The 13554-nt window shown below is 49.4% G+C and overlaps 1 protein-coding gene across 2 annotated transcripts in view; it reads left to right on the top strand.

The window, feature by feature from the left end:
* Nucleotides 1-13554, top strand: part of SLC38A12 (solute carrier family 38 member 12) — a 37143-nt gene that overhangs the window by 1506 nt on the left and 22083 nt on the right. Inside the window, exons 2-7 of one of the 2 annotated variants that reach the window (XM_010216029.2) lie at nucleotides 359-480; nucleotides 2374-2455; nucleotides 3371-3476; nucleotides 3875-3955; nucleotides 8234-8333; nucleotides 8755-8860. In XM_010216029.2, the coding sequence (XP_010214331.2) occupies nucleotides 359-480; nucleotides 2374-2455; nucleotides 3371-3476; nucleotides 3875-3955; nucleotides 8234-8333; nucleotides 8755-8860 (597 nt within the window). Of the gene's footprint in view, nucleotides 1-358; nucleotides 481-2373; nucleotides 2456-3370; nucleotides 3477-3874; nucleotides 3956-8233; nucleotides 8334-8751; nucleotides 8861-13554 lie in introns of both variants that reach the window. The other variant, XM_010216028.2, reaches the window with a different exon arrangement.

The following is a 13554-nucleotide window of genomic DNA, read 5'->3' as shown; positions in this document are numbered from 1 at the left end:
CTGTTTGGAGTAGCTGGAGGTCGTGTTTCTGCTGCTCTTTAGGTTTTCACAGGTGGGCTGCGTGAAGGGTTTCCCATAGCACTGAGCATACTCTGTGCTCCCTGTTTCCAAACCCCTGCAGTGGGGGATACGTGACCAAATGTGACTCAAGATCGTTAAATAATCTATATAAGCTTTGCAAAGAATAGATAGCTGGAGAGGGAATATCAGTTTCCCCAGAAACGTGCTGAAACTCAATTCATTCTATTTGGTTGTCAGTCCCCATCCTTCTCTCTCTATAATTAGTGTGACTGAGGTGTGTTAACTTTTCTGTGGGTCAGCTGCAAAATCTGATGTTGGGTTATGTGAATGCTTGCAGGTCGGCCTGGTCTATATGTTCAACCTCATCGTCGGGACGGGAGCCTTAACCATGCCAAAGGCCTTTGCGACCGCGGGGTGGCTCGTGAGCCTCGTCCTCCTCATGTTCCTGGGCTTCATGAGGTACGTGTGGAGCAGGTTTCTGTGACGTGCAGCTGGGACAGCAGTGCTCAGACCTGCAGTGCTGCCTTTCCGAGTGATTTTGTCCCTCTCCTGCTTATGCACTGAGATGTCTATGTTGTCTTCCTTGTGGCCCTTATTTGGAGGATTGCATTTTTGTGGAAGTCTGACCAATATCCAGGGTATGGTGCTTTGTCCCGTCTCCTGACTGTAAGGGAAGGCTGTCTAGTCCACAGCATTCTGGGACCTTTCTCTCAGCTTCCATTTCCAAAACTGTCTTCCTCACAGATGCCTCCCATGCCCGTCTCTGTCACTGACAGATTCACCAAACACTGGCCAGGTCACAAGTGACACGGATGCCTTTCTCTGCCTGTGATTTGCAGCTGTGAAACAGACCTATTGTGTTAGTTTTATCTTGGTGTCTGGCAGTATTCTGGGCAGCAGCAAGAGTGTCAAGAAAACAAATTACTGTGTGGCTGGGCCTGACTTATTCCTGTTTTTGCTGCTTGAGACCTTGAAGTTGGTCTCATGATTTCCATGCTGGTTCACGGCGAGCTTCTGCCCAGATTCCTCCCTGCTGGAGCAGCAGGTGGAGCTGAAAGCAGCTTGAGGTTCTCCAGTTATTAATAGCAGTGCCATCTCCCTGATGGGTTGTGAATCCTCGCTTGGTTCTAGCTTGCTTTTGAAAAATCTCTTGCCTTTGTAAGAACAGAATGTGAAAGTTCCTTTCTTGTGGGTAGCCAGCTCTGTCAGCCTGAATTTACCTTTCATTTGAAGACAGTGCCCTTCTGGTCTGTTAGATGCTGCTATACAAAGGCAGCCAAGTCTCAGCACTAAATGTATTGATGCTTGCAAGTTCCATACCTTATTGCTGTATGTCACAGAGGCTTTGTAAAATGTGAGTTGTGGGAGTGCCAGTAATTGGAAGATTTGGAAGCAATTCCTCCTAGATGCTTTATTTTCAAAGAGGAAGTCAGTGCATAAAACTCAGTGCCCTCTGATACGGTTTTGCTGGGTTTAATGCAGTGCAGGGCTGCCCTGGAAGGGCTGCCTGGTGGTGCCAAGTGCCTGGGAGCTGCGTCTCCTTGTTGCGTTTGTTCCCGTGCTCACTGCTGTGCCTGCGGTTCCCTCGTGCCCTCTGGGGATCTTCCCTTCGCTGTGAGCGGAATCTGCAGGAATTGCTACATGAGCCTCAGGACGGGGCTGCCTTCTTTTATCCTGACAAAACTAATTTCTCACTTGAGCTTGATAAATGACTCCAGTTCCTCAAGCAGTAAGAAACCGCTTTAAAGCCTTAAATAAGATTGATTTGGGGCTTTTGTTATAGGACTGTTTAATTGAGAGAATGACAGTTTATCTATAGAAACATCAGTAGCCATCTCCCTGGACAGGTCTTCCTGTGGTCTTCCAGCAAAGCATATTTGCATGCACTTGTGATCTGCTTATTGGGCTTGTATTGCTGCTTTACTTTTAATGCTCTTTTTAAGATTCTTCCCTGGATAAGCTTCAAAATAGTATTTATTAGTGCTGTGAGCTAAAAAGGGGGAAGGAAGGTTGCTGCCTAACGAAGGGGAACATCCTCTTGCCTTCTTCAACCCTGGGAACCGTTAGCAAGGTGTCTTCCAGATATTCAAGATGCTTCCTTAATCTGACAGCATGTTTTATTTTCTTGCATGTTGTATTTTGTGTCCCGATTGAGAGCCTTAATCTCAAGGTCAGGGGAGAGTAGCAAACTGAGTTAAAATATGTGCAAAAAAGTGTGTGTGGGGGGGAAAAAGATGGTGAAAGGTTTTTGTAGACGTTTCTCCTCCTAAAAAGCAGATGAAAATAGTTCTCTGTGTTTCTTCAGCTGCAGTTCTTTCCTGTTATTAATATCCCTTGAATTTCTCCCTCTAGCTATATGACTACCACCTTTGTGGTAGAAGCCATGGCTGCTGCAAATGCCCAGCTGCGATGGAAGAGGATGGAAAAGCGCAAGGTTTGTGCAGCTTTAACTTTCAGACTCTATCATTCTCTTATCTCATAGGGCTGCCCTCACATTCCTCCGCAGGCTTTGCCTTGCCTCGTTAGTAACTCTAATAACGGAATAAATTTCTACTGTACTTAACTTTGTCATATAAAATATGGCTGTTAGTTCCCTGTGGGGTTGCTCGTTAAAGTCAGGAATTTCTGCTCCTGCCTTGAAAAATCTGTTGCGCTCTCCCGTTTCTTCCTGACTGCTCTGCCTGCCCCGGAGCGCTGCGCGCTGAGTGTGGAGAGGTGGCAGCGACACATTGGGGCCGTTCGGAGCGTGCTGAGGTCCATAAATCCTTGCTGATCTCGGGTCATTTAACTGGGACAAGCTGGAATGTCCTTGCTGTCATTCGCACTGTGTCCCAAGGAGGAAACATTCCTGGAGAATGTCCTTGCTGTAAAGCTGAGTCCTGTTTTATTGGATCCTGTCCTCAGTGGCTTTTCTGGAGGCATTTGTGAGGTGTAATTGTTTGCACTGATTTAGATCCCTGCCTGCAGGTGGGTGGGTTGGAATGATGAGATAAACATGTCTGCTCTGGCCAGCTATAATAGTGAATGTGTTCGGATTCTTTTTAACCATTTCTGCAATCCTGCGAATCTGCCAGATCTACACCTACCAGAACACCAACTAGACACCATTCCTGTGCATATGCACTGCTAGGACAACACAGTCTCTTTTATCACTCTCTTTAGCCGGTTTTACTAGTGCCCTTTCCTGCCACCAGCGTGTCCCAAGCCAGGGCACGAGGGCTCTGCGGTACCCCCTGTTCTTGCTTCCTTCAGCACCTTCTCTGGGTTCTGGAAGTGGGGCTGTGACAGTGGGGCTGCCACCCGTGCCGTGGGTAGCAGAAGCCTCCATGTTTTCTTTCCTTTCTGCCAGGAAGATGATGAGGAGGATGAGGATTCCTCCTCTGGAGTATCTGACAGTGATGTTCTCCTCCAGGATGGCTACGAGCGAGCGGAGACGCGGCCTATCCTTTCAGTTCGTGAGTACCCAGTTCAGCCTTGCGCTCGTTCCCTGCAGGCAGCATCCCAGCAGGCTCCAGGAAGCAGACGCAGGATCCTTCTGTCCATTTTGCCCTTAACTCTGTCTGTTTGCATCCCAAAGTCCTTACGACTCTTACGATAAGATTCATTGCTAATTCTCTTTGCCTTCTCCTGTCTGATAAAGATCTTCTCCTTTTAGGTCACTGAGATGAGAGTATCTTATTTTGGAAACATTTTAAACTACCTTCAGGGTTGTTGAGGAGATGACTTTGTGGGTGTGGGGTCGTACATATTGTCTTTAAAGCTGTTGCAAGAGCTTCTTGGGTGTGTTCAGACAGTCTGTCCTCTGTGTTTATTGAAGTAACTGTTTTTAACATTTCTCATTTTCAACTTGCAGAGAGACGCGGTTCACCCAATATCTTTGAAATCACTGAAAGGGTGGAAATGGGTCAGATGGCTTCCATGTTCTTCAATAAAGGTTTGTTTTCATTTTCAATGTTTTAACATTTTTTAAAAGTCCCTTCAAGTCCTGCTGCGTACTGTGCTTATGGCTGTTCCTTAAATCTGGATGCATCCTGAGTTTGTGATGTTCCACCCAAAAGTGTCATTCCTTCTCTGTAGGCTACGTTCATCCTCCTATGCAGTATTTGTGTGGAGCATTTTGTACTTGGATGGGCCAGAACCTGCCTAAAAAAGAGCCCAGTAGCAGAAATACAATTGCAGGATTTAGGCCCACTTTTCTTGAAACAGATAAGTAAAAGTCACTGCTGCTTGTGACTTCTGTCACTCAGTCTGACTCTGTGCTGCATAGATCCTCTGTGATCTTCACTGTCTAAAGCAGTACAGCCAGACCATAGAGGACATGAGCCCCACTTTAGTGACGGTGTTTGGGAATGAGGCATTCAGGTTTGTCTGAAGCCCGTGAGTTTTGGCGGCTGGAGAGAACTTGCTGAGAGTTGTGTGTCCCAGGGAGGTCACGTAGAAGAGCGGCTGCCTGGACGCTAAACTGCTGAGTCAAAAGGGTCCGTGCTGGACACTCGAATAGGCAGATGTCTTGTTTGTGTGCTTTTAAATGCCTTTTGTTGCATATCAGGGAACAAGCTTGTAATTATGCTGCAATAAAGCCATATCCATTGCTGCACACAGTACAAATACAGCTATAAAGTTGGGCGTGCGGATACTTAGAGAAAATACATTTGAGAAATGCTATGCGGAACCAGAAAACCCTCCAACACCATAGCTGTACAGTTTTGAGCTCGTCAGACCCCATTTCTTGTGGAAAATAGTATTTTCTTTTGTTCACTAGCCACATAAATGCATAATGGACTGATCTTTTCCACTACATTACAGCAGCTTTATGCCCGTGTTAGCCCGTCACCTTCAAAGGTTTAAGGAGTAAGAACTCTTTGAACTTTGTTTTTGCTGGTTTAAAAGTTCAGATGAAGAAAAAACCCTTTTTTGCTCTTCTGGACCTTGTTGTTTGCTTCACCTGTTTAAGGGGGGGGAAAAAGACTTCCCTGTCTCTCCGTGGTGGTGCAGTGGGGAGCAATATTTGGGAAGTGCTTGGAGGGGGAGCAGTATCACTGAGGATCCCACTGTGGGTACTGACAAGGCCTAGGGGAACCCACGTGGGAGAATGTTCCCAAAAACCAGTTTCAGAAGGTCACTCTTTGCATGAATTTAATAGAGAGATGATAAGGGCCCCTCAAGCAAGGCAAGGCAAGGCCTGGCAGTGCTGCCTCCCTCTGCCTCGGCACTAGCTGCTTCCCAGCCAGCAGAGGGTGCTGGAAATTCACGTCCTCCCTCCCGTGAGTCGCTCACACACTTCTTCCTAGCAAAGTGATATAAACGGCTTAGTACTCCAGATCTTAATCCTCCTTCTTAATGTTGCTTTAGCCAGAGTTATCTGATTTCTGTGTTAGGGATCCCCTTCTGGACCCGCACAGTCCAGTGCAAACGGATAAGATGAACTCGGCTGGAGCAGCTGCAGATCGCAGCCCGAAGCGGTGATTTCCAGCCGGATGAGAGGTGTGCGTAGCCACGCGTTAGGGCGGCTGTCACTCCCCTGCTGCGTGCCGTCCTCCGCGCTCCGGAATGAGGCTCCATCCCGGTGCTGCTGCAAGGCCCGGGTCGGAGATGCGCCCGGTCTCCTGAGCAGTTGGAGGGAGGTGCAGAAGTGCAGCCTCTGCACACACCTCGTGAGGGGCGTCCTGTGGCAGCCGTGCGGGGCTCGGTCAGGTTCAGTGAGAGCCTGGGAGTGCCTGACGTCCTGACCCAACCCCAGCCTCTGCAGGTTCACAGCTAGCGAACGTCTGGGCTGCCTTTTGGTTTTTTTGCTTGCAGTATACAAAGTGGGCGTCCAAAGATGAGATGTGTGAGAGCTTTGGAGCCTTCAGAAGGAGGGCTGGTGGGGCTTTGCAACAGGCCTCAAACCCTCTCGTTGCTAGTGAGTTATCTGTTCATTTCCCTTGATAGATTTCAACAATCTAACAGGATTTGCATCTGCAACTCCGAGAGTTAAGCTGGGGATAAATCCCTCCTTCAGACTGTCTGCTTTCTTCAAGGGAGCTGAGTTTAGCCTGTGAAGGGCTTGCAGTGTGCTCTCCCAAAAGAACCAGCTCTAAATTATGACTTTTTTTCCCCTTTTTCTTTTAAACTTGCAGTGCTGGATGCTTTCTTCTGGAATCCAGCAGTCATTTATTGTAATAATGGATTCTGGGCACATCTGTTGTGCTGTGTCCTCACAGGAAGTCATTGATTTTTCCTGTTTTGTGTCCAGTAATGAAACTATTGATTGGGGAGGGTCAGTAGCAGTTTGTAAAAGAACTGACACCAAAGTTTCCTGCCTCTGGAGAGGAAGGATTTTGGAGAGGATTATCCCCTGGACTTTGCAAAGGTGGAGTCTGCCCCGGACAGGGGGAGAGTGAATGAATGCCCAGGAGCAAAGCCCCAGTGGTGCTGCAAACAGGGTTCTTGTCCCGCTGCCGTTCTGCCGGATGGAGGAATGCTAAAGCACAGTTCTCCTGTGCCCAGTGTGGGAAAGCTGTCGGCTCTGTGTTTAGCAAAGGCAAAATGACTGTCAGCACAGGGAGGAGTGTTTTCTCTTGAATTCTTTGTCCGTCACGTTAACCTTATTTTATGAATGGAGCAACTGAAGCCTGAAATCAGTAGCAGGTCACTGAAATAAAATCTATAATTGTGTCTAGCTTGTCCCATGCTTAGTGAACCTGGAGCTGCTCTCTCATGTCAGATATTGTTCTGATTTTCAAATTCCTTTAATAGGAAGCTAGAGAAAACTAGTGGGTAGTTTTATGCCATCTTCAAAATGATGCAGAGGCTCCTAAGGATGTAGACATCTTTAGTCCTTCACAGAGGAAAAAATGAGGGGAGAGTACATAAAATGAGCTAACTGTTTGTAGAGGAGCTGAAGATCTCAATATGTTCTAGTTTAGACAAACCAGGAACACTTCTGGCCCGTGCAAGTGTTAGCTTCCTGTATTGCTTTCTAGAAGTAGGGAAGTTGTATTGCTGCTTTCCAAATACAGCCCTTTTTAGAAATGCTTTTTGTTAAGCGCACTCAGTGTATTGAATAAATTATTTAGATGAAGGGGAATGACTATTAATGTTTCCTGGCATCCAGAGATCTAGGAGCAGTAGGATGGCAAAGCCCATGGTAAAACTAAGGGGTATCGAGCCTTGTGGAAATATTAATCCCTGTTCCTGCAATAATGTTATCCTTGTTTGATAGTCGTCACGTGTGAGACTTGGGGACATGAACTGATTTGCCCAGGTTGCACTAAGATTTTAGCATCAGCCAGTACAATTTGAAAGCATGGGCAGGTACCATGAGCAATTTTCCTGTAATACCAACTTCTTAAATGGAATATATTTCATAGCTCACCATCTCTGAACTAAAGTATGTTCCAATTTGTCTGGGAGTCCAACATCTCATGAAGCATCTTTTTATACCTGTTCGTTTTGGCCCTTCTCATCCATGTGTGGTCGTGCCCCTATAAAGCTGTTTTATCTGCCTAATTAAGACATTTTGAATCTCACAGCTGAAAGCAGAACAAGCCTTTTTCCCAAAGCAATACCAGACAGAAAGTACAAAGCAGGGCAGCAGAGACCCGTGCTCCTTGCCTGCGGCACTGGTGTATTAGAAAGCTTCAGAAAGGAAGTTTTAGAGCTTTGCAGGTCTGCGACTTGCCTTGGGATGCTGATGTTGTGGGATCTCGCGGAGCAGCTTCGTTTCAGCCCTCGAGGTCTGTGCGTGCAGGTCCGGTCGTGCAGCTCTGCAGGCAGAGTTTGGGTCAGCGCAGCGCTGAAGGTGTCTGCGTTTTACTGGTTCTGAAGCCGTGTTGCTGCCCGCTCTGCCAGCCTCTTCGAGGTGCTTTTCTGGGGTCCTTCCAAGCTGACAGCTTCATCTGGTGGGTGGCTTGTGCGAGACCTGTTGGTCTTGGCCAGCTGCTAGAGGATGGGCTTAAGCCAGAGGGCCTAGTGTCAAGGGCAGATATTCAGCAAGGCCGAGCTGATTTCTGAGGTACCTCGTGTCCTGTCAGTTCCTTTGCTATAACCAAGTTCCCTGAGCTGCTGCTGTGACCCTTGTGTGGAGTTTCCTGCTGAAAGATCTTAACTAACAAGGCAAACAGTGAATCTTTTTTAAAGACCTTGGAGAAGTTTGGTGTGATTTGTTGACATAGAGTTGCGAGTCCGTGTGTGCTCTGCCATCTCTGTACAACGTTTCCTTTTCCTGCAGTGGGTGTCAACCTCTTCTATTTCTGCATCATTGTCTACCTCTACGGGGACCTGGCGATCTACGCGGCGGCGGTGCCGGTCTCTCTCATGCAGGTGACCTGGTAAGTGTGCCACGGGGCTGTGTGCGGCCAGGGGAGCCTTGGGCTAGGACTAGACCCTTTCTCGTAAGCAAAGAAGCAACTAATGGAAGAGATTGTTTTGGTCAGATTTGTGCTTGGGTGAATTTGCATTCATGACTTGGGAATGGAAGCTTCAGTGGAGCCCCCAGGGCCTGCCAAGCCTGATGATCCAACTTCTCAGTAGCTGCGTGTGGTCTGCGATTTGCCTTTAGACACCTGGATTTGGGTGACTTATTTTTGCTGAACTGTGCAACAGAGCAAGGAGTGTGGATTTGTTGTGGGAGGAGGAAAGGGGATGAGGATTGGACACGTAGTGTCTCTGAGCACTTCTCTCCCTTGAATGTAGGAGCAGGGAAGATGCCTGTTAGGAGTGAATAACTTTCTCCCTCCTCCTTTCCAGTAGTGCCACTGGCAACCATTCCTGCAGTGTTGGAGATGGCACCAAGTATAACGACACAGATAAGTGCTGGGGGCCGATTCGACGGATTGATGCCTACAGACTCTACCTGGTGAGTTTCTGAAACTTGTGTGGCCGCAATTTCCCTTTAAACATTGTTTTTGCTCAGAAATAGCATGACTACATTTAGGGTTGGGTTTTTTTTCCTTGTAGGAATAGTGGGGTTCCAGTAAACAGCAAAGGTGTGAAGCTCTAAACTCAGTCATGCTTCACTGCCTATTAGCTGCTGTTGTGTTGGTGACACTGCTGTATTTCATTTGGTGGCTCGGCTGGCCATCAAAATCATCCTGATGGTCTGGGGTTTGGTAAATTAATGTTCCATCATCGGAGCAGTGTTCTGTGTTGCTTAAGCCGGTGACACGTCCAGGCCAGTGTCGTGTGGGTTTTGGGTTTGTTTTTCCTTTCTTTTTTCAGTGGCAGGCTGAAGGAAGTTGCTTTCAAGTAATTGTTCTCAATATACTCAAGTATATTAGGCTCTCTAGAGTGCATTCTCGATGTGGATAAAATATGTTTATGCTCCAAGAGGATCAGCTTTTTGAGAGATGATGGAAACCTACCACTTACCCCACACCCCGTGCTGTACACTGCTTTTCTAATAGCTTTCTGTCTAGTTTAGGATTGTCTATTGCATCTATTACTGCGCAGTGGCTCTGCTGTGGAACCAAGGTTTTCCCCAAGGGTGATAAACAGCTTCTCCCGAGCCTTGTGGGCGTCGAGCCCTCGTAGCCGACACGGGTGTCGCGGGGCAGGACGGGAGGAGAAGCGCTGCAGCGCGGCGTGGGGACACGGCTGTGACAGTAACACCAGTGCGGCTGCTGGGGGCTGCTCAGGCTCTAGGAGACCATCCCAAGGGAAAAGGAAAAACCAGCAGAGTGAAAAGGCTCCTGGTGAACTTGTCCCTTTTGTGTTTGCAGAGGAGTTCAGGGATAGAGACTGTAAGAAGCTATTTTTTGGTTACTCTATTTTGTGCACACAGTGGATCACATCCCTGAGTTCACTTGTTCCAGCATTATTGCAAAAGTGGGAGCTTGGGCCTCAGAAATATTAGTGAATGTCAAAACCTAGTTAATTATTTAAGAGAAATATTATTGCTTTGTTCAATTTCATCTTGCTCTATTTCTTTAAAACTTCCACATGATTGAGGATTTCCTCCCTGAATTTCAATAACTCTTCCTGATCCAGCAGAAGGAGTTAGTCAGAAAAGGCAGACACGCATTAATTACTGCCTGCATCTCCCAGATATTAGGCCTATAACTCATGACAGTAATTGTTGTTAGCACTCGAAAAATTAAAAAAAAAAAAAAAAAAAGAAAGAAATTAGACTGTGTGAGCGTTAGACTTGTTGTTGTCTGTGTTTACATGACTTTCAGAGATGCCTTTCCCTGCCTTGTCTCCTCTTATGGATTTGGAGAATAAATATTTGCAAAGTCTTTGGTGGTGGTTAATCCTTCCCTGCTCAGTAATTGAGATGATTTCAGAACTTTTCTCAACTCCTTGTTAGTAGTAGGGAGAGAGTGTTTGCAGGAGAATCCTGCATTAGTCTGTGGATAACTAGGGGGAAGCTGTTTCCTTGCTCTGTTTTCGGAGGGCCATCAGCATCGTCTTCGAGCTGCAGTTTTGATCCATGTTTCTAATGTTTTCACTAGAGGAGCGTGCAGGTGAACCAGGACTTAGTCCATGCTCAGCTCTGCTGGTCTCACTTGGTGCTCGGCCTGTGTGTTGTTTTGTTCCCCAGAAAGCAAAGCTGATGGTGATCTGCTTACCCGGAGGGGATAATCCTTCCAAAACACCGAGACCGACAGCGCTGGCACGGTCCTGAGCTCGGGTCACTCCTGAGAGGTTGTGCTCGTTAATGTTCACCGCTTCATTGCCAGTGATTTCTTGGATATGTCCTGGAGCTTTCCGGGTGCTGTTACTCTTTACGGCATGGAGAGCTGTAACTCTGCAGATTTTGTCCAAACCTGTGCACAGAGTGAGGTGGCTGAAAACCGCCTGTCCAAAGGGAAAAGACAACATGAAAGCAAGGCGGAGGAGTGAGATGCCGCAAGAGTGCAGGGATCTCCTTCTTCTCTCCTGGGGATCCCAGCCTCTAGAGAACTCATTATGTTTACTTGGCTTTCTTTTTCTGTTTTAAGTTCTCCTCCTCCTGAATAGCTGAGGTTCCACATTTCAGTGGGCAAACGAGGGCTTTTTTGCCGGCTACGTTCCCCTGTGGCAAGAGGACAGATGGACATCGAGATCCCCAAGGAAAGCAGTCCTGTTGTCCTCTGCTCGCCCTCAGACCTCTCACCTTGTCCTCAGGCTGTATCGAGGCCTTCCCTGACCTCGGGAGCAGGTCGGGTTGGGATTTAACGGGATCCCTTTCCCGGTTCCGGTGCAGCAGGTCTCTGCACGGGATGCCAAGTGCCACTTGGTGCAGGGCTGCACAGAAAGCTCTTTAGGTGGAGGGAGGGAAGAACTAGCAGCACAAATAGCCTATTATAGGTTTTCTGGGGAAATGTTGCCAATGGGAACTCATTTGTGCCAAGTGCCACCGCTCTGCCAAAGATTTGTCCTGCCCTCCTCCTGTCAGTTCTTTCTGCCCAAGAACCTTGTTGTCTTTTGCACAATAACCATGTCAAACGTTGACTCTTAAAGCTGGGTAAGGCAGGGAAAAAAGAATGACTGACGTAAAAATCCTATTTCATGGTTTAACGTGCAAAAAGGCCTCTGGAAGCTGTCTCAGCTCTGATTGCTGTGAATGGAAGCTGAAAACTATGTATATAATGAGAATAGTTAAACAGATTAAATCCCTCTCTGGAGACCTGTCTGTGCAGCATCTTTATTGCTGCTCCAGAATTTCACACCTAAGAGCAACTGCGGAGCCTTCAGAGACCACAGGACCCCTATTAACCTCTGCCTGAGCAAATGGGTACCTTGCTGCTTGTTTGTAAATTGGCTGTGAAAATAAAGGCCTGCCAAATAAAGAGCTGGAGGCAAGTGCAGGAACTGTTGAAATACGCTTTCGTTCCCGGTCCCTCACTTGTGGCTGATATTCCCTGCCTCTCCTTTGGATCTTGGGGTCTCAGGCGGGTTTTAGAGGCCGGCTGTGCGATGCTGTTCCAGACCTGTGGAATACGCGGGGCACGCGGGATAGGAGAGGGCTGTGCTGGATGGCCCGGTGACCTTGCTGGAGGCAGGGGCTGTTGAAGCAGGTCGGTGGCTTTGTCTCCTGTGCAGATCAGTCCCAGCAGTCGTGTCCTCGACGGCTGAAGCGACTCCCGAGTCCCTGGGCTGTTTGATGGCCACGTTAAGAGCAGAGCAGCGTCTCTGCGACAGCTTTGTGCTTCAGAGCCTCTATCGTGTCTGCCAAGGCCAGCTAGACATCGTGCAGATTGAGGAGAGGGGACGGTGCGTTTCAGTTTCATATCTCTCTTCATAATACCTCAATAATACTTTCTTGAATTACTAATCCGGTGTTGCTCTGATGTAGAACTGTGACATGATGGTCCTTGTTTCTAGAAAGCAAATAGGAGATTAAATCCTGGGGATCAGCAGCCATGCAGAGTGTCTGATCCAAAACGCATCCCTGTGCTGGCAAACAGCGATTCTGCTCTGCGCCGCGGCCGCCGTTGTCACTAAAACCTTCGCGCTCCTCTCGGCCCTCCTCTTCTGGCAGTTTGGGACACGGTGCCTTCCAAGAATGGCAAGGAAACGGCTTGAATTCCCAGGGGGAAGTATCCGAGCTTCCGAGGAGAGGCCCTGGCGCGGGCGCTCCTGGTAGCCTTAGCCGTGCGGCAGGGCTCCCGGGGCGCCTGCTCCGTGTGCGTCTCCGCTGGGCTCGGGCTGCTCGCGGAAGGGACGCGGCGGCCGCGCTGCAGCCTCGCGGGTGCCGCAGCATCGCAGCGGGCGCGGGCCGGGCGGAGAGGGCAGTGCAGATGGTTTGATGGAGATTATCCCAGTTGGAATCGCGCTTGTGCAGCGAGTGCGCTGAGCGGGCCGGCCGGCGTCACCGCTCCCCGCAGGAGGGGACAATGTCACCGCAGCCGGGCGCTGTGATCGCCATGCGGGGGCCACGGGGCGCCCTGGGGACAGCGGGGCGCCCTGGGGACAGCGGGGTGCCCGCGGGGCCGGGCTGCGGAGCGTCGCGGCCGATCCCGCCTGGCCGCTCCGGCTCCAGCCTCCTTCCCCATCGCTCCGCGCGGGCGCGCTCCTCTCCCTGGCGTTTCTCCTCCTGGCTCTCAGTGCCTGTGCACGCTCTGATTTCTGTGCAGATACCTGTGACTGTTCGCAAAACAGATCCACGTAAAGCTGCCCTAGTGAGCACAAACCATTTTTGCTTGTTTTTTTCATTGTTTTTCAGTGCACAAGGTGAATTTTGGCCTCGGTCCCTGTGCCCCCAGCTCGGGTTGCCCCGTGGCTTCTCTCTCTTCACCTCCCAGCACATCCAGGAGGGCCGTGGCGCGGGGCCTGGCGCAGCCGCACGTGGCGGCCGCTGCCTCGAGGAGGAGCGCGGGGCGCAGCGCCCAGACCGGCTGCGTCGTCCAAGGGCACCGGCCTCTACCCGCTTGTTCCCTGTGCAGCAGCGCCGGTGCCGCGTCCTGCCCTCCTCGCCGCGCCCTGCGGCGGCAGCCGCTAATAAATGGGTCACAGCTGCCGTCTCCTGGATATTTATTCTTACAGGTCTCCGTGTCTAGAGACCTCGAGACCCAGCGCTGGGGAAGGAGCCGCTTTGGCGGCGGCTGCCTGGAGCAGGAGGGCTGATTT

The sequence above is a fragment of the Tinamus guttatus genome, unplaced genomic scaffold (assembly GCF_059628265.1).
Source record: "Tinamus guttatus ecotype Peru unplaced genomic scaffold, ASM5962826v1 Tinamus_guttatus_pri_ptg000045l, whole genome shotgun sequence".
Lineage (NCBI taxonomy): Eukaryota > Metazoa > Chordata > Aves > Tinamiformes > Tinamidae > Tinamus > Tinamus guttatus.
Note: the sequence above shows the minus strand (reverse complement) of the source record. Positions and strands in the feature narration are given on the sequence as shown.